The 23,031-nt window shown below is 36.3% G+C and overlaps 1 protein-coding gene across 10 annotated transcripts in view; it reads right to left on the bottom strand.

The window, feature by feature from the left end:
* Positions 1–23,031, bottom strand: part of RAPGEF6 (Rap guanine nucleotide exchange factor 6) — a 204,212-nt gene that overhangs the window by 91,744 nt on the left and 89,437 nt on the right. For 8 of the 10 annotated variants that reach the window (XM_070517465.1, XM_014827310.3, XM_044780408.2 and 5 more), the window contains one exon: positions 7,051–7,182. The exons of 1 other annotated variant lie outside the window; for it this stretch is intronic. In XM_070517465.1, coding sequence (XP_070373566.1) covers positions 7,051–7,182 — 132 coding nt within the window. Of the gene's footprint in view, positions 1–7,050; positions 7,183–20,311; positions 21,248–23,031 lie in introns of those variants that run through there. One more of the 10 variants, XM_044780409.2, reaches the window with a different exon arrangement.

Below are 23,031 nucleotides of genomic sequence, written 5' to 3'. Positions count from 1 at the left end.
CCTGAAACCATAAAACTTCTGGAAGAAAATATAGGTAGTATACTCTTTGACATCTGTCTTAAAATGATCTTTTTGAATTCCATGTCTCCTCAGACAAGGGAAATAAAAAGTAAAAAAGTGGGACTTCATAAGACTAAAGAGCTTCCACAAGGCAAAGGAAATGAGGATCAAAACAAAAAGCTAACCCACCAATTGGGAGAAAATATTTGCAAATCATATATCCAGCAAGGGGTTAATCTCTACAATATATAAAGAACTCACGCAACTGAACAACAGAAAACAAACAACCCAATCAAAAAATGGGCCTAGGATATGAACAGACACTTCTCCAAAGAAGGTATACAGATGGCCAATAGGCAGATGAAAAGATGTTCAACATCACTAATCATCCAGGGAAATGCAAATCAAAACCACACTAAGAGATCACCTTACACCTGTTAGAATGGCTATAATCACCAAGACAAAAAAATGTTGGAGATGTTGTGGAGAAAAGGGAACCCTCATACACTGCTGGTGGGAATGCAAACTGGTGCAGCCACTATGGAAATTTCTCAAAATAATAAAAATAGAAATACCATATGACCCAGCTATCCCACTACTGGGTATTTACCCAAAGAACTTGAAATCAACAATTCAAAGAGACTTATGCACCCTATGTTCACTGCAGCATTATTCACAATAGCCAAGACGTGGAAGCAATCCAAGTGCCCATCAACTGATGACTGGATAAAGAAGATGTAGTACATATATACAATGGAATACTACTCAGCCATAAAAAAGACAAAATCATCCCATTCACAACAATGGATGGACTTAGAGGGTATTATGTTAAGTGAAATAAGCTGGACAGAGAACGACAAACACCGTATGATTTCACTCATATGTGGAAGATAAACAGATGGATAAAGAGAACAGTTCAGTGGTTACCAGGGGGAAGGTAGCTGGGGGCTGAGCACAAAGAGTGAAGGGAAGCACTTCAATGGTGAGGGACAAATAACAACTGAAATTTTGCAATGTTGTAAACTATTATGACCTCAATTAAAAAAAAAGATGAATGGCTCACAACATAAAAAGGTAAGATGTAATTCAGTTATGTGGACAACAGTAGGGAAGGCTCATTGTCATCTGCATTAGAAGTGAAGACATTTAAGAAGCTAGCACTTTAGGGAGCATAAAAGTCATAGGTAGGGACTGAGAGAAGCCTACTAAAAGAACTCTTTCAGGGACTTGGTAAAGCCATCTACAAAGGAAAAAATATAATCTATCCTTACAATTTTCTTTTACTTGTACTTTTTTCAAAGCAGGATAAAAAGAAAAAGGATGAATAAAATTAATTCAGAGAACATACTAAACTTAAAATGTTAAGAGTATTTAGTCATAGTGTCTAATTCCTTGACTAAACAAGGCAAGCCAGGTCTTTAAGGGAAAGGTAGATATGATGACCACCAGGACTGGAAGCCACTGCATGATACTCCGGAGGATGCAGTCCCTGAGCAGAAAAGTTTAATTCTCTAATAACCAGCTAAGAATCTAAAAAATGTATTATCCACCATTTCCAGCATACAGTAAAAACTTACTGGATAGGAGAAGCAGGGAAATGTAATCCATAACCAGAAGAAAAATCAATCAATATAAAGAGACCCAGGAATGATAGACATGATGGAATTAAGTGATAGGAACTTTTGACATTTATTATAAGTAAGTTCAAGGATTTAAAAGAAAATACAAACATAGCTAGGGGAAAACAGGAAATCTCAATAAAGAAATGTAAACTGTAAAAAGAGAACACTTGGAGAAGGGCAGTAAAAACTACACACACTGAAGCAAAGAGAGAAAAAAAGCCAAAAAGAAACTTTAACAGAGCCACAGAGACTCGTATGATACTATCAAAAGTTGTTACAAAAAAGTAGGTCAAAAGATATGCCAATCCATCAAGGTAGGCTACATAGAAGACTGGAGCCCTGGCCTTTCAACGGCTTTATCCTAGCACTTGGAATAGAGCAGACCCTCAGAAAGATTATAAATCCAGAAAAAAATGTATACTGGTGAAAGTGCTAAGACGACAAGTATTAAACTCCCTGTGTTTTCCCTTCCTACAGTAAGAATGTGTCTCTGTGTAAAGATAATTTGGTGAGGCAGACAGTCTGAGGTGATTTTCTGATGACTTGGCCTTCCCCAAATAAACCCCCAGAGGATATCCTTTTCCTGTTTGCATCTAGATAAATATGAAGCTCCAATGAGGGGAACTACAGGTTAGAACAGAAAGTTATACCAACTTACAAAAACCACATTTTCAGATTTAGAGCACATATTAAGCCATAATCTTAGACTTTCAGTGCTTCTCTTTTCTGCATTCCCATTTTTAGTATTTCATTCAACCCTTTTCATGGACTATTTAGTCCTTATATTTCCTCTTTGTCTTTCCAGTCAGGGTAAGAACTCTGTGAAATTAATCCTTCACAGTAATGCTGTGGAGGCTGGCCCATTCCATAATCTCTACAACAAGGCAGGCAGGCAAAATAAAGCCTCCTTTCCCCTAGATAATCAAGCTTTAGTTACTAGTGATCCTCTGCATTTTCCCTGGAAACACTATTGGTTTCTACTCTCAAATGTAATTCAACTACTTCCTAAGTGCCAATACTGTGCTTAACTCAGCATGGAATACATAAGTAAGAAACAAACTCTGCCCTCCACAAATTTATGATGATGAAAAATGTCAAGTTTACAAGTAACTACACCAAGAAGCAGAGTGGAAAAAGCAACATGACCACAGAAAAACTGCTGTGGGGTTCCAAGACATGAGAGACAATATGAAAATGTCATCCAGGTGGAGTTGCAGGCAGAACAGCATAACCAAAACACAGGGATAGAAAAAAGCAAACATGATCAGGGAACAGCCTATGTATTTGTCCGTGGACCAGAATCTAGAATGTGCAAGTGGAGAACAGTGGAATATAAAACCAGATTGGCAGATTGTGGTTACAAGTAAAAGGCTTGGGATCTGAATATAAATTTGAAATGAAGAGTGTAAATTAGATAATGGTAAATCACGGAAGGTTAATAGAGGAGTAAAGTCATCCTGTTCCTGTAATTTATTTCAAGTGGGAGTACTCAAAGAAAACTGAGATTCTGACTAGGACACAGGCAATAGTCTTAACAGAAATATTAAAGACAAGCTGAAGAAAACGTGGTAGGGCAAAACCAGTTGAGGTGTCGAAACGACATCCCAGTGGAAATGTGGCACCAGAGTTCTGGAGAAATTGGCAGTGGAGCTCTGAATCAAGGAATCATACCACCATAGAGGTAGCAGCTGAAGCACTGGGATTTTTAGAAACATTTACTTTCTACATAGAAACTGAACAAGAGAGGTGGGGGATGAATGTGCGCTTCAGGTTATTCAAAAACAAGTTAATGAAAAGCCAAGTGCTCTAGTTCAAGAATCAACATTTCATAATTTTCCAGCTCTTGGAAAAGACTGAAATAGACAGAAAAAGAAATCTAGAAAGAAGCACTCCTTATTTCTCGAGTACTCTTTGAAGATACATAAAACATTTTATCCAAGAACATTCTAAGATCTTAATGCATACTTTTAGTTAAATTTTAAGCTAATCTTGATTAGAAACATATTCACATCGAAACTGTAAGTCGCATTTTTTCCAGACTCTGGTAAATGATTTATTTTTAAGTTTCTTTCAGAGCCAAGGGCTTTTATTTTTAAACTAGAAGACATGAAAACTCTCAAGAAGGAAATGTATATGAGCACAGGCACACATTTGGCCATGTAAAATGATGTAAACAATTTTCCTGTTAAGCATTGCTGTTAGGATGTCTCTTTTCTCTTCCTCTCAACCCTCCAAATTAAAAATGCTTGCATTATTTTGCAAGGCTTTGCTTATATTGTTACAAGCCATGACTGGGTTAGGTGTTTACTTTTAAATCCCTCAAATGCTGAAATTTGGATAATCAGAAAAACCACTTCAACTGTCACTGACCAAGATATACACACTGGCAACACACGCTTTTTACTAAAGGGTGTATTCATAGCTTTAACAGGTACTGCAAAGGAGGCCTGAGGCCAAGGGAAAGACTAAGGGTCCACTGTTGATATTTAACTCTAAGCCCTCTTCTTCCCCTTCAGTCCTATGGATCTGACTGGATACACACACATAATTTGGTTGCTTTTATTTACTTTCTTCATTTTTAATTGCAGGTTTAGAAATTCTGCATTTTGGAGGATATATTTATCAACCTACTATTGTTCTGCTCTTATTCCTTTCACCCTCTAGTAATTATTCCTTTAATAGTTTTCCACAATTTTACTCAGTTTTTATTTTTACTGTACCCTCTATTTACGTTGCTTTACAATTTGTTAAATATCGAAATAATAATGTTCATTGAGAAAAACACAAAAAAAGCTTACGGAACTTAATAAAAACTACTTTTTTACCTTCTTTGGCCACTCTTAAAGAGAGCATGTCTGTCTTTAGTACTATGATAATTCTCTCCTTTAAATTTCTGTTTTGGTTCCAGAATTTCATTACTTTTGCTCCTTTGTTCACTCTCCCTAAATTTCACTGAAACTTACTTTTATCTTATTGGTTCCTTTATAAGTTTCACTGCATCATCTTTTAACTAAAGGTCCATCTATGTGACCTTCCAGAAAATGCAAAACTATAAGGGTAGAAAACAGATTGGTGGCAGCCAGGGGCTGAGGGTCAGAAGAAGTGACTGACTACAAAGGGGCATAAAGTACTTTTTGAGGTGATGAAAATGCTCTATATCTTCGTGTAGGCTATATGAAAGAGGGTGAATTTTATTAAATGTAAATTACATCCCAATTAACATCAAACATATAGATATAAACACAATTAATGATGTAGGAAGGAGAACTGATATGACTTGGTGCTGAATGTGATGATCAAGGGAGGAGAGCCAATGGTAACTTTCAGGTTTCTGGGGTATGAAAGTGTCTTCTTCACTTTGTAATGGAGGCATTTTGACATGCAGGACAGCTGGCAAGGACACCTGACCACAGTTTATCCAATCTTGAAGTGAATCTCTTAAAAGACAGAATGAGCTGTAGAGAGTGCTACTGAGGAAGGAAACATATAGAAGGCTGGAGCAGGGCAGCTACACATAAGGTCACGGTCCTACATCAGAAGACCTCCAACCACACCAGTAGGTGACTCCAGCCACAGCCTCAGGTGGGCAGCCAGTAGGTGGACATCCTGTGGATGCTAATCTAAGTGCAATGCTTCAGAAGCTAACTTCAAGATCTTGCCAAAGATACAGGAGCCCACTGTGTACAGCCCACCTTCTAATTGATAGTAAAGCATTGGCCTTTCCAAATGACCTTGAATCTCAATCTACACACTATTCTCCTGTCTCTTCTCTCACAACCATCTAGGGCTCTGTTCCTTGCTCCAAAAGGGTGATCAAGTCTGGTTTAGAAAAGGATATACTGGTGACACCAGGTATCTATAGTTTGTCAACACCACATCTCTGCTGTACAGTCCCTCTTAGCAAGGTCCAGACATTCCCACGTATCCATAAAGAAATCTACAGAACATCCAAGAACTTCATTAATCCAGGGTCAATCTTCCTCAGGGTTCTTCTCTAGGAAAAATGCAGAATCCAGGGGCTAGGCCCATGGCCGAGTGGTTAAGTTTGCACACTCCGCCACGGTGGGCCAGGGTTTTGCCAGCCCAGATCCTGGGCACAGACATGGCACCGCTCATCAGGCCATGCTGATGCAGCGTCCCACACAGCACAACCAGAGGCACTCAACAACTACAACATACGACTATGTACTGGGGGCCTTTGGGGAGAAGAATAAAAAAAACAAAGATGATGACTGGCAACAGTTGTTAGCTCAGGTGCCAATCTTTAAAAAAAAGAAAAAATTGAGTGAGAAATTGCAGTGGATGTGATCTGCTCCTATTTGTTTAAAAAAAAATGCAGAATCCAGAGAAGATACAGCTCTACTCTGACTTGTAGTTATGCGACAACTCTTATTTCTTCCACAAGATACTTCTTTTGGGAAGAGGCAGAATGCTGAAGCCGAACACAGTAAATGGCCCCAGAGCCACTGCATTGTTTTTAACTTTTCTAACTTTACTTTAAAAAAATTCCTTGTTCTATTATAAAATGTCAAACAGGGAAATGCCAAACTCCACAGCAATGAGTTTGTGGAGAAAAGGCACCATATAAACCAAAACTGGAGCTTTATCCATTTTGCATCTGCCTAGAAACTCCCCTTAACAGATAAACGCTGATTTTCCTAAGATATATGAATCTGGGAACTCGGCAAAACTACAGCCTAAAATGTTTTCCTCAGACAACAATGATTCTGTTTTAATTGATCAGTACTGTACAGTAGCCACTAGCCACATGTGTCTGTTGGGCACTTGAAATGTGGCTACTCTGAACTGAGATGTGCAGTAAGTTTATATTAAATGCTGGCTTTTGAAGATTATTATGAAAAAATAATGTAACTCACTCATAATTTTTAAACATTGATTAGATGTTGAAATGATATTTGGATATATTGTACCAAATAAAATGTATTACTAAAAATAATTTTACCTGCTTCCTTTTCTTTTTTTAATGTGGCTACTAGAAAATTTAGTAAGAGCCTGTACAATACAGAAACAACTCTAATTGTCTTCATGACTTAACTTATAGAAGATGTATACATTCAATTATAATAAAAATCAGCCTTTTTATAAGTTTAAGTTCATTCGTTTCAAGAACTATTTTCTACCAAAGCATGAATTATATATATTACTATGGATTCACCTGTATAAAAGAAATTAAAAAGAACACTATATCCATAACACTGCTGGACTATATTTAATCACTCTCAAAAGAGAGAACACCTCTTTAGTCTTGCAAATTTGAAAGAGTAAATACAGCATAACTTCTCAAAGCTCTTATGCCTGAATTCCATATCCTAATCGAATGATATGTGACCACCTAAGCACAAGCACAGGACATATGGCAGAATAAAAAAGTCATACGCATGGCACCCAAACTCCTAATGTGTATTACCTGATAGATATCAGATAAACTGCTGCTCCCAGAGTCACTGGCGATGCTACAACCAGACTGACTAGAAGACACATGAGTCACCTGTGGATGAGGGTTGTCTGTGATGTGCATCTTGGTAAGATCGGCTGGAAGCTGAAGAAGAAAAATAATTTAAGATATTCTAAATATCAAACTTTACCTATGTAAGAGTTCTTGACACACTGTAACTTCTGCAACAAATTTTTGTTTTACGTTCATTACTGTGCAACCTCATTTCTAACCTAAATTCTCCATTCTTAGGGAAAACTTTAGGAAACGATAAGAATCAAATTAGTACTCTCACAGTATTAGGCAAGCCTATAGTGGAAGCCCACTGAGCAGTTTTCAAAAGAGATTATCACAAGTAATTGTATTTTACAGGAAAAACTTGGCCCCTCTTTTTCCCCAAATGAAAACATCAGCCATTGCCACTGTGAAGGGTAGGAATGCTACTGCATGCGTGCATGCATGCATGCATGTGCACACACACACACTCATACACTACTAATACAAAACAGCTGCTAATACCAGAATAAAACAGGAATATCTTGGATTAATGTACAACATCTGGCAACAAGACTTAAGTAACAGTTGACTATATTCAATATTTCAAAAATTCAGTAAGCCTCTTTTCACTTAATATTGTATTAATTTGTAGTTGGCCCCTAAAAAATTTGTTACTAATCTTAATGATTTAATGAGTGTCTGTGCTAGGTGCAGGGATACAAGAGACAGAAGAAGGAAATGAGTCCACCACCTCATCTTTAATATGGTCTCACTTTAATCAGGGATGCAGGTTGTACAATATATTTCATACCATAAAAAGGAAAAAAAACCTCACAAAATAAATGCTACAAGAGTTAAGAAACAAACCATTGTGCTCCAGAGTAGTGACAAAGTTTCATAGGAGGTATGAGATACATTTTTCCAAATAATTTCTCTGCAACTTGCTACTCAGGACCATTAAGAGAAATCTATTTACCTTTTATTTATTTATTTATTTTTGAGGAAGATTAGCCCTGAGCTAACTGCTGCCAATCCTCCTCTTTTTGCTGAGGAAGACTGGCCCTGAGCTAACATCCATGCCCATCTTCCTCTACTTTATATGAGGGACGCCTACCACAGCATGGCTTTTGCCAAGTGGTGCCATGTCTGCACCCGGGATCGGAACCGGCAAACCCTGGGCTGCCGAGAAGCGGAACATGCGAACTTCACCGCTGCACCACTGGGCTGGCCCCTATTTACCTTTTAAAACAGGGTACCTCGCTGCTTTACGGTAGGAAAATGTTAAAGAAACACACACATAATACTGTAAACTAAATATACTGTAAAGGAGAAAACGGCCAAGTCTGAATAATATTATCTCAAGAGGAGTCACTATAATTATAAAAGCTACAAAGAAACTACATCACGAACTTCCCCTGCTGATAATGGTGGGTTAGTTAATTCAGAGGAATCCTATAACTAACATAAACAGAAAAACTGGAATACACACAAACTGGCCTTTGAGGATGCCTTTCTCCCAAGAATATTTCCTGATTCTTAAAGAGGAGGCCAACAGGGTGAGAAGAACTTCTGATAGGCACTGGTTAAAGAGATAAAGTTATATTCCAAGGCCTAGCACGAAAGAAACATACTTTGGACTGGGACCCTGGAAGTACACTACACTCTAGGAGTAAGTAGGACCCAAAAGTAAACTAACAACCATTTTTAGAATCACCTCAATCCTTGATGCTGGATTAAGGTTATACAGGATCACCAGTGCTTCCAATCAACTATTGGAAGTAAACACAAATCTTCACCATAGGAAAAAATTATCCTAGGTCTCTAATTATTTAGAAAATTTTGTGTACACAACATCCACTGTTCAAATAAAACTAGGCACATTAGGAGACAAGATGGCATTGATAAAAACTAAGAGAACTAATAAATTCTAGAAAGCAATGAAGAACAACTTTCAAATAATGGAGTTGACACAGATTCTAAAATTACTGTATTTAATATATCTATATCTATATCTATCTATCTATATCTAGTTATATATACACACACACCAGGGGTTGGCAAACATTTTCTTTAAAGGACCAAAGAGTATATATTTTAGGCTTTTGTAGGCCACATATAGTCTCTGTGGTATACTTTTCTTTTTTTTTAATAACTCTTTAAAAATGTAAAAAACATTCTCACCTTACAGGTCATATACCTCACTGGCCATATCTGCTCCAGTTTAGCAATCCATGATTATATACAATGACAAAAAGACAAGACTAAGAATTTTAGCAAAGAAAGAAAAACTAACAAAGAATGAAATGAAAATACTAGAATTGAAAAACACAATTATAGAATTAAAAAATAAAGATAGGTCTGAAAAAAATATCCAGAATGAAGCCAGGAGAGAAGTGGCAAGAGCCACAAAAGATATAGTGAGAAGGTAACATCTGAATAACCAGAGTCATAGAAACAGAACAGTATTTAAGGAATAGAATATGATGGCTGACAATTTCCAAAGCTGACAAAAGATACAAAGTCACAGATCAAGCAGCTTTAAGAATTACCAGCAAGATAGATAAAAACAAAACCATACCTACAAACACCAGGGTAAAACTGCTGGAAAAAAAAGACAGACAAAAGTCTTAAAAGCAGTCAGAGAAAAAAGAGATTACTCTGACAAGAGCAAAATTAAACTGATGGCTGCCTTCTCAATGGAATTTGGAAGCCAGAAGACAATGGAGTGCTATCTCTAAGAGCTGGAATTCTACACCTAGCAAAAGCAGTCCTCAAAAAGGGTAAAATAAAGTCATTTTCAGAGAAACAAAAATGAAGAGAACTACTCCCCAGCAGACCTACGATGAAGAAAATCCATTGGGAGAAAAAAATGATTCCATATGGAAGTTTCTAGATGCAGGAAAGAAGTAAAACCAATGAAAAAAACAGGAAATACATGGTTGAATCTACATGAATACTGACTATATAAAATAGTAACATTAATGCCCCATAAAGTTTAAAATGTATATAGAATTAAGATACATCACAAGAGAATTTAAGTCAGGAGAAGGGTAAATGAAGTTATTAAAGTGCTCTAAGTTCTTTGCATTTTCCATGAAACTGCAGCCACAGACTCCATAGGTGAAGGATGTATTGTTATAATCTATGACTTAAGGAAAAAATGTAAAAAAAGTATATAACTACCAAGCTAACATAGGGGAAAATATCAAATAATAAAAGGATGGAAAAATATATACCATGCAAACACAAACAAAAAGAAAGCTTATGAAGTTATATTAACGTCAGATAGTAGATCTTGAGGCAAAAGCATTAGGTAGAGACAAAATGGGACAAGTCAAAACGATAAAAAGCTCAACACTAAATAAATATGCTCCTAATAACAGCCTCAAAATGTATAAAGCAAAAAATGACAACAATAAAAGAATTAGATGAATCTACAATTACACTGTGAAATTTTACCACACCTCTTTCAGTGGTACAATAAGCAAATAAAAAAATAAGTAAAGATAAGGAAGATGTGAACATAAAGGCAGCAGAAAATCAATGAGCTAACTATAACTGATTACAATAATACAGAAATATTGAGGGAAGTGTGTCTCAACTCAAAGATATTCCTCCCACTTGGTTTCTAGCATTTAGATTCAAAGAAAAAAACTCATCTAGAAATGAAACGATGGAAACACAAAGACTGAAAATAGTTTTAAAATATCAGATGTTTGGCTGGGGTGTCAGAAGTGGGAGATATTCTATACTCCAAGATTACCACAGAGGTAAAACCAAGGAGAAGGTCATCCACAAAAGTAACACAATGAACCCAAGCCAGAAGAAAAGTCTGCAAACTGGCTTGGTAATGATCCTTACAATGTACTGAGCAATCTTAATCCTCAGTAGGCCCTAAAAGGCAGGCATTATTATCCCTACTTTACTGATGAGGAACGGAGGCAGTAGGATGAAGCAACTTGCCCCAGATCTCGCACTCAAGTAAGTAGCAGAACTGGAATTCAAACCTAGGTGTATCGATTCTAGTACTCTTTGCTATACTCTACACTTTGCGCCAAGAACTCTGCTGGTAACATAAAGATGAAAACGGAGTCCTACCTTCCAAGGAGCTCAGTCTAATAGTAGAGAGAGTAATCAGATTGCATCCTGAAGAACACAGATCTTCATACAGGAATCCCCTCAACCTCTTTATCTGATAGGAAAAATGATGATGATGATAGCAGCTAATGTTTGAGTGCCCACTATATGTACCAAATATGTAAATGGAAGCAAATATATTCTTCTACATGCTTCTTACATAGAATATGTAATTTAGTCATCAAGCAACCCAACGAGGTAGATGCTATTATACGAAATTTACAGATTAGAAAATTGGGGCCCAGAGAAGTTATAAAGGTTGTCCATGGTCACACAGCTAGGAAGCAGGGGAACTGGGATCTGAAACCCAGGCAGCCTGACCAGAAATCTGTTGCTCTTTCCTACTAAGTTGTTTTCTGATATTAAGTTGGGAGATCAGAACACCCAACAGTTTCTTTTTTCTTAATAACAAAGGAGGCAAAAAGGAAAAGGTTTTCCTCCAATAGGAATTTTTGATTTCTCAAACTTTCTCCACTGTCTCTCAGCTTGCCTGCCCCCTTGCCTTTTCTTCCTGATCCCAGCTGGAACTTAACTGCTGACCTTTCATCAACAACCTCAATTTAGTTACCCCATCATCCTTCCAGCCTACCAGGTCTGGAAAACATTCCTATTTTCTATACTTCCTGCATCCATGTCCTAAACTTGAACTTCTGAGCTCTGCTGGAACTCACATGTCCATGAGGACTAGTGTCAAAGTTTTATTTGGGGTGTGGGAAGGTTCCTTCAGCTAACAGCTCAAATACAGACACCAATTATTAAGGTACATAGTCTCTTGAAGACTATGTGGGTGTGTGTGTATACACACACACACACACACACACACAAGGAAAGAGATGTATTAAGAAGAGGCAAGAGGGGCTGGCCCGGTGGCATACTGGGTAAGTTCGTGCGCTCTTCTCCGGCAGCCCGGGGTTCACCAGTTAGATCCTGGATGCTGACCTACACACTGCTCATCAAGCCACGCTGCGGCAGCATTCCACATAGGAGAACGAGAAGGACTTACAACTAGGATATACAACTATGTACTGGGGCTTTGGGGAGGGAAAAAAAAAAAGAGGACGATTGGCAACAGATGTTAGCTCAGGGCCAAACTTCTTCACCAGAAAAACAAGAACAACAACAAGAGGAGGCTAGAGGTAGAACATAATCTTGAATATCAAGCTAGGTATTTTATTATTATTATTTTCCTTTTTTTCATTGAGGTTATGATAGTTTACGACCTTGTGAAATTTCAGCTGTACATTATTATTTGTCAGTCATATTATAGGTGCACAGCTTCAGCCTTTGTGCCCACCCTCCACTCCCCCTTTCCCCTGGCAACCACTAATCTGCTCTCTTTGTCCACGTGTTTGTTTATCTTCCACATATGATGGAGTCATATAGAAACTGTGTTTCTCTATCTAGCTTATTTCGCCTAACATAATACCCTCAAGGTTCATCTGTGTTGTTGTGAATGGGACGATTTTATCCTTTTTTATGGCTGAGTAGTATTCCATTGTATAGATATACCATATCTTCTTTATCCAGTCATCAGTAAATGGGCACTTAGGTTGCTTCCACATCTTGGCTATTGTGAATAAGGCTGCAACGAACATAGGGGTGTGTGGGTCTCTTAGAATTGCTGATTTCAAGTTTCAAGCTAGGTATTTTGAATTTGATTCCTACAGGCAATAGAGAGCTACTCTAGGTCTCTGGGAAGGACCATGACATAAGAGCTGCTGTATGTCAGATAGGCTTAATCCAGAAAAGTGTGTATTTTGCTGATTCAAGGTGGTGTACAGGTCCAGGCAACTCTCTGGGGCAACTGCTTTACATGCAGAGACTCAAATATCCAATCTGCTTTGGTTTTTCAGATCTGCCATCTCAACATGGGGTCACTTAAGTCACAGCAGTAGGAGAAGAAACAGCTGGAAGAGATCACTAAACCTTGCCAGCAATCAGGGAAATCGAAACTAAAACAAATTACTTTCCTTTTTTTCATCAGATTGGCAAAAAGAAAGTTTTTGTTTTTTAAAGATTTTTTGATTTTTCTTTTTAATTTTCCTCCTTCTCCCCAAAGCCCCCCAGTATATTTTAGTTGTAGGTTCTTCTAGCTGTGGCATGTGGGATGCTGCCTCAACATGGCTTGATGAGTAGTGCTAGGTCCATGCCCAGGATCCGAATCAGTGAAACCCTGGGCTGCCGAAGCAGACCATGCAAACTTAACCACTCAGCCACAGGGCCAGCCCCCAAAAGATAGCCTGACAATACAAAATTTGGGCAATGTTATGAAGGAAAACAATATTCTCATAAATTGCTAATACGAGTTATGAATTGGTACAGCCACTTTGGCGAGCTATCTGGGGAGTAGCCACTTTGGGGAGCGAATATGAGATTTGTTACATTTAAAATATATATACCTTATGACTCAACAGTTTCTCTTTGAGTATATACCCAAAAGAAGCATATAGGTACACAATTGGAAGGTACAAGGACATTCATTACAAACAATACTGTAATAGTTTAAAAAAGAAACCACCACCATAATGAGGAGAATAGCTAAATTGTTATACAGCCTACTGTAGAATACCATGCAACAGTTAAAGGTATGAAGTAGATCTGTACATTCAAACTTGGATAGGTCTCCCAGATGTACTGACTAAAAAAGCAAGTTTCATGATAAACATGAAAGACATGATTCAATTTTTTAAAGCCATAAAAATAATATTATATATTTTCTGGGGATATACTAATCTGGGTTTGGGGGAAAAGATTTGAAGGAATATATACCAGACAATCAATAGTAGTACTCTCTAGTGAAGAAGAAAGATCAGGGCTGGTGGTCCAAAAGGAATTTTAGGTTTATCTGAATGTCCAGCTGAAATGTTTCATTTTCATATGAAGAAAGCACTTCTCTATCATTTCTATAAACAGATTATTTGAAATTTTTCCAAAACTGAAAACACATATAAAAGTACACGAGGGTAATTTTCTCTCACCTTCTCATTTAAGAATGGCCACCAGGTGGTTACCATTGGGGAAGGGGTAAGGGGGGAGGGCAAAAGGGGTGATTAGGCTCACATGTGAGGGGATGCACTATAATTAGTGTTCGGGTGGTGAACATGGTGTAATGTACACAGAGTTTGAAATATGATGTACATCCGAAAAAAATAAAAATAAAAACAAAAACAATGGCCACCAACACTGGACTGTGCTAAAATTCTGTAACCCTTAGCAACTAAGCGTTGCTATATAGCATAATCCTGATCTTTTATAATGATGAAAAAATTAAATTAATAAATTCAAAGATGAGTTTTATTAGAATGCCTTGTGAGAACATAATAAGTGCTAATATACTTGATGTAGAAAGTAGAGCTGTGGGACCGGACCCATGGCTAGTGGTTAAGTTTGGCACACTCTGCTTCAGCAGACCAGGTTCAGTTCCCAGGTGTGGACCTACACCACTCATCAGTGGCCAGGCTGTAGTGGCAATCCACATACAAAACAGAGAAAGGTTGGCACAGATGTCAGCTCAGAGTGAATCTTCCTCAGCAAAAATAAATAAATAAATAATAGAAAGTAGAGCTGAGAATAAATATTTAACTTATAGGCACTGGAAAAAGAGGAGAAAGTGATATAAATTTAACAACAAAAAACTCCCAACATAAGAACCTCCTCTATGGGAAGCTGAGAAATGAATGGGAAGTGAAATACTTCTGTGTTTTCACTCCACCCTTTTGAATGTGGCACTCATGCTCTCTATATCCCTATGATGTTTTTATTTATATATATAATATATATATATTTTTATATTTTACTTTTATTACCTAATGAAGGCCTAGCAAAGTGATGCCTGCCCCAAACAAAATACTTGCTCATTAAGCATTTGTAGAAAAAAATGATTGTATATATTTGACTTCTGAACACTGTACTTGCTGCTCAGAAGGTCTCCATGGATATCTAAACAGATGAAGTTTCAACACAGACGGAGTCAGTATTTCAGGGAAGGCAGCACTTCCTAAATTGTACACTCTCAAATACTGTTTCGGGAGAGAAAACTCATGGTTGTATCACAAAAATGGGGAGAGGGCGGTCGATGGCTGAATAAATTATCAAATAATGTTATACTCTACACCCTTTAGCTCTTTACAACAAACATTAAGCATATTTATGGAAGGTCTAAGAAGTCTCACAATAAACAAATTTGTTTCACACTGCATTCTCCAAACTTATTTTCCCCCAATATTCTTATTAACAGTCTGCCAGTGTAAGAAATAATGCTTTGGGACAATCCCACCCATTTACCCAAGAAACATTTATAGGGCAATTAGTTTGAGAAGGGAGGCAGTGGGAGCAGAGACCTACTTGAATCTAGATTGGCATGAACGCAGGTATGTATAGTGTAAGAGTAAGATTACATGAATGTTCAAGATTCTACTTCATGTTTAAAAGCTTAGCCTTCAAGAGTAGCCTACCACAACTAAGAATGATAGTATGGAAATGTACCCTCTAATAAGAAACTCTGCTATTTGAAACTTTTTGCCCTTACAACACATACCCACGCATTATTTCACTTAAGAGAATGGCATTCAGGGGGCTCTATAAGTATGAAATTTTATTATTAGCCCTGAGAATAAGGTTTAAGAATTGCACAATTCCCCAAAAGAACAGCATTCCTCAAAGATCACCGTTAATTCCAAACTGCATTGTTAGAACTTGCTTTTTATAGCATAGCTACCTGAAACAGAAGCACCGTGCCCATCCAGAAATCACTTATCCATTAACCTTAAAAAGATCAAGGCATAAAGATGATCCTTGGGCACACCACAAAACCTATTAATTCCTGTGTGCTACTCACAAAGACATTTCAGAACTCTATACTCATTTTCTGTAAATACAAATACATTTCTAACAAGCTTGGAGATCTAATTTTCCATTTACTAAACAAGGAGCAACTAGTGTGCACCTGAGAATAGTCATAACAACAAGGATAAAAGTCGTGGGGTTTACAAGATTTAAAAAAACAATTAAAATACTAAAATAACAAAGGCAACTTAGAGAGAAGGACCTCACTCTCACTGGGGGTAAAGAGCAGGAAGAAGAATGTTTGAGGTGAGTCTTGGGGATGATCAAGATGAAACATACTGAACAGCACTGACAAAGATCCAAACTGCAGTGTCCGATATGGTAGCCCTCATCACACAAGCCTACTGAGCACAATGCGGCTAGTCAAAGTGAGACATGCTGTGAGTGTAAAATACAAATTGGATTTATTAAGAAGAAAAAAAAAGTAAAACATCTCTTTAATAATTACTACATTTTTATGACATGTTTAAAAATTTACTAGATATATTATTACATTAATCTCACCTTAAATTTTTTTTTAAAGTGGCTATCATAAGGTTTAAAATTATATATGTGGTACGTGGTTCACATTAGATTTCCCTTGAACAGCATTAGGTCAGAGACTTGAATGAGCATGAAGCATTCAGGAAACAGTAAGCAAACCAGTGTAGCTCACTTAGGGATGTATATAGGAGGATACATGAGATGAAGGGCCAGATGTAGCACTCTTGGGTGCTTAGATTTCCTTACTAGAAAAGAGCTACTGAAGAGTTTTAAGCAAGAAAATGGCTGGAAGAGATTTGCTCTTTAAAAACATTACTCTGGAAACACAGAAGAGAAAATCGAAGAAAATCATACATATGGGAGACAGGAAGCACTAGTCAAGGCACAAGAAGATGGAGGCCTTATGAAATTAAAAGCAAGCCACCAGAATTATAAGGGAGCTTCTAGGACTAGACAGAGTGACATATCATAGAAGTGTCAGCTGACAATGAGAGAGAGTTAAAAATAGATTCCAAGGCCCAAAAAGCAGTCTGGAGTGTGTTTTATGGAGACAGTCTAAAATTTCTCAAAAGCCCTTAAGGAAATAGTTATATTTAATCATAGTAGCCTTGAGTATACACACCAGCACTGCACCTGAGGCATGTGAAACTACAGGGGAAACATGCATTCCTAATTCATTATTTTTACTAAAAGATGACGTTTGGGGGTACACTGTTAAATAACTCAGTAAGTACTCATTTTTTAATTCTAAGACACATATTTCTCCCCACTTTAACATTTTTTAAACATGAGAGCAACTTTCAATCAATATTTGCACTTAATACTGAATTTATTAAAAATGCAGATAGATTTGTTGAGAAAAGAGGACATCAGTATGAGAGTGCTTGACAAGTTTGAGGACAAGCAAGGAAACCAGTGTAGCTGGAGTGAACAAGGACTAAAAGGAGGAAGAGAGATCACACTGTTCAGTAAGTCACGATGAAGACTCTGACTTTTACTCTGAAGAAAGTCTGTCAAGGAAGAGGGAGTGATCAGTTGTGTCAACAGTTGCAGATAGGTAAAGCAAGATAAAGGCCAAGAAATGACCTGTAGATTTAGTTGTGCGTAAAAATGAGAAAGGAAACACTTCCTAGACAAGAGCACCTAAAAGAAGAAAAATAGAAGCCAAAGCAGTAATGCCTTCTCCACCCAGTGAACAGCCATTTCAGGCAAGCCACTGTAACAGACCAGGAAGGAGAGCGCTCAACTAAGAATGACTCAAGGAAAGATAAACCCCCTGAGATAAACCCCCCAAAATTCAAATTAGAAAAGAATTTAAACTTGAAGAGCTAATAAGACAATGAGAAAAAAGGAATAGCACCCATAAAATGAACACAAGTTATTAAACAAGGGTGGCTATAAAAAGCATCACTTAAGAGATTTCAAAAATGAATAATTCAGTGATTAAATTTAGAAATTTAAAACATGAATAGCAGAATAGCAACTGGTCACAAATGGAGAATGAGTTAGTGAGCTAGAAGATCAAACTGGGAATGCACAGAATAAAGTATGAAACAAATGTTTAGAGATGTTATGGATAGATCCAGAGTTCCAACATCTGGAGCAATAAGAGAAAAAGAGTTGCAGTTTTCAAAAAGTAACGAATTTCCCACAACTGAAGACAAATGGGAATTTTCAGCTTGAGAGAGATTTCCAAGTGCCAAGAAGGGGAAACAAAACAAAACAAAAAATTACACAATTCATGGTAAACTTCATGGCATCAAGGATAAAAAATAAAACAAAAACAAGGCAACTATCAACTAACCACTAACAAGAAAAACAGATTACTTTACAAAAGAATAAGAATTCTCATTATAAACCCGAATGCCAGAAGACAGTGCATTAACTTTTTCAAAGTGTTAAAGGAAAAAAACTTTATACGTATCATTTTATATACAATTAAACAACTATTTTAAGAGTAAATATAAAGTAAAGCATTTTGAACATACAAGGACTTAAAGTTCCAGACACTTGCAGCTAGGACTATTTATTTTAACAAGAAAATAAATGAATTTAGAGGTAATGAAATTCAAGTAGGAGCAGGGGCAAAATACATGAATTAATAAATAAGACCAATAACATGTATTGGAAAACCAAAAGTAGCAAGCACGAAAAATTAATCCCAAATTTAACGTGTTTAATCACAATCCAGTGTTAAAATTCCGTCAACAGTAACATGAGAGATGAAGAAGGGAAGAAGGAGACATGTACTTTATTATAAATACTTAATTTACAAAGTAGAGCACCAATCACAGAATCCTGCTCAGATAATACTTGCTGGCATTTAATGAAACCTTAGACTCTGATCGTTAAAATCTTCTTTGCCTCTTCTATCCTTGTTAAATCTTAAACCAAAAGTTGATTACCAGTACATTCAAAGGCTATTTTTTGGTTGGTATTCTAAAAAAACAACTCCTATATCTCATTCTCAATTTTCTTTAAAGCTTTTCATCTGCTTTCATGCATTTCCCTTCTACATGTCATTTTAAACCTCAGCAGTCAGCAATGTGTGGGCCCCACAGGTGGCATTTATACTAGAGAGGCCATCCATGTCTTACCAGATAATAGTACAAATGAAGTGTGTACCTAGGTTTCATTCCACCTCTTTACATTCCAATCAGCTTTCTGCCAAATGGGCAGTGAATTTAAACGTCATTCCAGAAGCTGTCTTTAAGAAAGATACGCAATGAGTTATCTTTCAGATAAAACAGTACATCATGACGCTATCCTAGTATTTCTCCCTTAGTCACCATCAATAGGACAACCTTTAAACAAAGACATGATTTCAGATCATCCAAAGAAATACCTCTGTTGTCTTTCTCTGTTCAACAAAACCACAAAGAAATCTTAACACAGGCAATGTTACAATTAAAGTGTTTATTTACTAAAACATTTAGTTTTATAAAACAAAACTAAAAATTGATACTTCTCTCTTTTGAAATTTATATAACAGGAAATATAAATTGAGTGGCATCAAATTCCACATCTACGTAAACAGCCACTGTGAATAATTTACTAAATTACACTGTATATTTTCCTAAAACCAAGTATGTCCTGTTGTGCAGCATTTTGCTTTTTCTGTGAGTTACTACATTTGCTTTAAAATGACAAGTATAATAGATGATCTTAAACAGTCTCAAGCTATTAATGGTTCAGTCACTACTATTTTGAAAATACTTAAGAATATTAAAATATTTTCATATAATTACTTTTCATGAGTATTTTCTTCATATTATTTCACTATTATTACCCAGTCTTAGTAAAATCAATTCAATAATTTATTTGATAGCACTGTGTCAGTGAAAAATGTTGTATAATACAAATTAGAGGTTAGATTAACATAGCTAAATACATCAACCATTTAAGGAAATGAGGCAATACAATACATTCAAGTTAAAGAGTATGAACACAGAAGAGGACAGAATAGCCATAAATGAACACAATTCAGTCTGAAGATAGTACACTTCAAATGCACTGCATTTTAAGTCTACAGACTATTAAGAAGGCATTTTTCAAATCTTCTTAGAGGTACATTAGAGTATTTTAGGGATTCCTTTAAATTGAAAAACAAAATGGCCATGAGATTGAGCTTTGTAGACTGCTCTGTAGTTCTTATTTTTAAAGTTCATAAAATATAATAGCACACTAAAACTCATTTACAATTCAAATAATAGAATTTAAATTTCATAACTAGATTATATCAATCTCAAAGAAAATAATGACAATTACTTACTTTGGAGGCCCATGGCTGAAGACAATTGGCATAACAGCGAACAAGAAAAGCCATTTCCTAGGCTGGAAAGGGTAGTTTCCTTTTCAAACCAGAGCCACACCGATGAGTATGTTGACAAAATTCTGTTAAGTTTCTTTTTACAAATCACACGCCATTTGCAGTGTTATAGAAAGGCAACATCTCCAAATCCCTTTCAAACTGAATTCAGGAGCTTTTAGTAGCTCAGGGTATTGTTCTAAATTGCAACAGTTTTCATCTAACGTTCACTTTTAACAAGCAAATCACAGTAAATCAAGATGTTTATATTTCTGGCTCAGATCACACAGACATACACATGCTTCCTCAGGCACCTGGCACAGACATGCACAGTGGTAACACAACAATTAATACTGTATCAATCAAAGCAAATAAGGCACCATGCACCCAATCTGTGTTCCTGGATTCTGAGAAACCTTTCCTCTCTGTCATACAGCTTTGTCTTTTCTTCAAGTCATTTCGTTCTGTACAGCAAGCACTGCAGTAATTCTTCTGTATCAGAAGCAAACCAGAACACTGTATCCTTAAGATGAAAGTTTCTTCTTTTATTCTTAACCACCAGAGGTTAAAAAAAAAAAATCAATCATCGAGCAAATGGTAGTTAGAAGATAGATGCTCTAACAGGTTTGTCCTGTAGAATGCCTGAGAATCTCCAAAATTAAAATTTTCTCTTTTCACATGCACTATTTACAGCTCTGCAGTACTGCTTCTTATTTTAATGCATCAGTAAGACAGTACTGTTGATCTAAGTCTGGCTTTTCTGGTTAAAAATTTATATATGATGTGGTACAAAAACACTAGATCTTCTGCTAAAGCAAGACTATATGCTAGTGTCTTAATTCCTACTATCCTTGCCTGTTTCAAACCAGCTCCCTAAGGAGAAGCTCCTATTGATTGTATGCTCTGCAGTAAGATGAAATATCTAATAAGAAGGAAAGAGAGTGGGAGGAGAATAGAGCTAAAAGGATGACATCACCTGTATAGAAAGCCTTCAGAAACTGCATTAGATCAATTGGCTACTGTATCTGCAGATGTAGCCCAAAGCGCAATTTGTTGAAAACACATATATACACACACACACACACACACACACACACACCCTTCTGTGAGAAATGTCAGCAAGCCAAATTCTATAAGAATAAAATTGGCTTAAGCACCTTTCTATTTCACAGTTTTAAAATTCCATTTTGATTTTTAATTCTATGCATTGACGTACAGCTTTATTTGGGAAGCCATATTTCCTAATATTACTATTCAAATTTAACACAATATTGTCCTCCCAAAGACAATACAATAGCTCTGGTGAGATACTTTTACACTGCAAATATATAAGGCAGCCTAGTTCTCAGATGTTACACATGTATTTGTAACACTACTAATTCATGGGTCTTTGCTTGCAAAACTTCCTATTTATCAAATTACTGGTCTGAAAGCTATAACTTTGAGGACGACTCTAATTTAATATTAAAAATATTAAAACTGGCACTAAGATTTGTATGTAAATAGTAAAATTTAAACGGAAACAATAGAATTTCATTTTGCAAAGGAAAGCTGAAAAAGATCACAGGCATAACAGCAACTTGCAGCATGCACCAACTCCTCTGAGGAATAATCTATGCAGTATGGTCCTTTCCTATAGCCCAATGATCAATTCCTAGTAAGAGACGAGCAGCCAGAAAACTCAGAAGCAATCAGAGAAGAAAATGATTAAACCAGCTTCCAAACTGAGTTTGGATTAAAAGGAAATCTCATTTTTCTATAAAAATTACAGAGAAAAATTTAAATTTTGCCACACCCTCTTCAATCTGAAAACACAATTCCTTTAGTACCCACCCTTATTCTTCATGCCTCTGCCATCAGGCATCTACTGCAGATACTCCCATAAAGTGTTTGCACTTAAGGTTGTAATGGTGCCTCCCAATGGCCAAAGTAAGACATAGTTTCCAATAGTAATATACAGTTAGTATACTTCCAGGCAGTACAATTACGAGAATAACAATCAATGAACAAACCAAATAGAAGTATTCTACTTCATTCACCTAACACTATTTTGAGGGGAAGAGGTGTGCAACCTAAGAGGAGAAATTATTACCTGAGAGACAGGTATTACTACAAAGGACTCCACTGACTGTCACAGAAAAAAACAGCTTGTTATTAGCCAAAAAAAAAAGAGTTCCTCAGTACCCCCATGCAAAGTATGAGTCACTTTCTGAACAACACTATGTTGCCAACCTGCATTATGCTGCTACTTATAAGACTAGAATTTATGTTAGCGAAACTAAGTACTATTCTGAACAAATTCAAGTCATGGATTAAAAATATATAATCATTTATGAATTTAAGTTTCCATAAAACAAGATTTATTTTCTGCAAAAATTTCAAAGTACACAAAATTTGCACTTAAATATAAAATTAAATCTCACAAATATAAATAAGCATGACTCTAGTTTTCTACATGTAAAACAAAGAAAATATGCAGCATATTATTTTCAAGCACCAACGTATTTTTTTCAGTTTAATTAATTTAAATAAACTACAATGGGTTGGAATTTCAACAAAATATTCAAGACTAAATTAACTAAAATCTAATTTCAATCACTCATTTTTTAAAATAGAAAAACGATAGTCGTAACTTTGTATGCAAATGAAGCCAAATATTTCCTAAAGATAAATTTCTAAGACAA

The sequence above is a fragment of the Equus asinus genome, chromosome 9, assembly GCF_041296235.1.
Source record: "Equus asinus isolate D_3611 breed Donkey chromosome 9, EquAss-T2T_v2, whole genome shotgun sequence".
NCBI lineage: Eukaryota > Metazoa > Chordata > Mammalia > Perissodactyla > Equidae > Equus > Equus asinus.
Note: the sequence above shows the minus strand (reverse complement) of the source record. Positions and strands in the feature narration are given on the sequence as shown.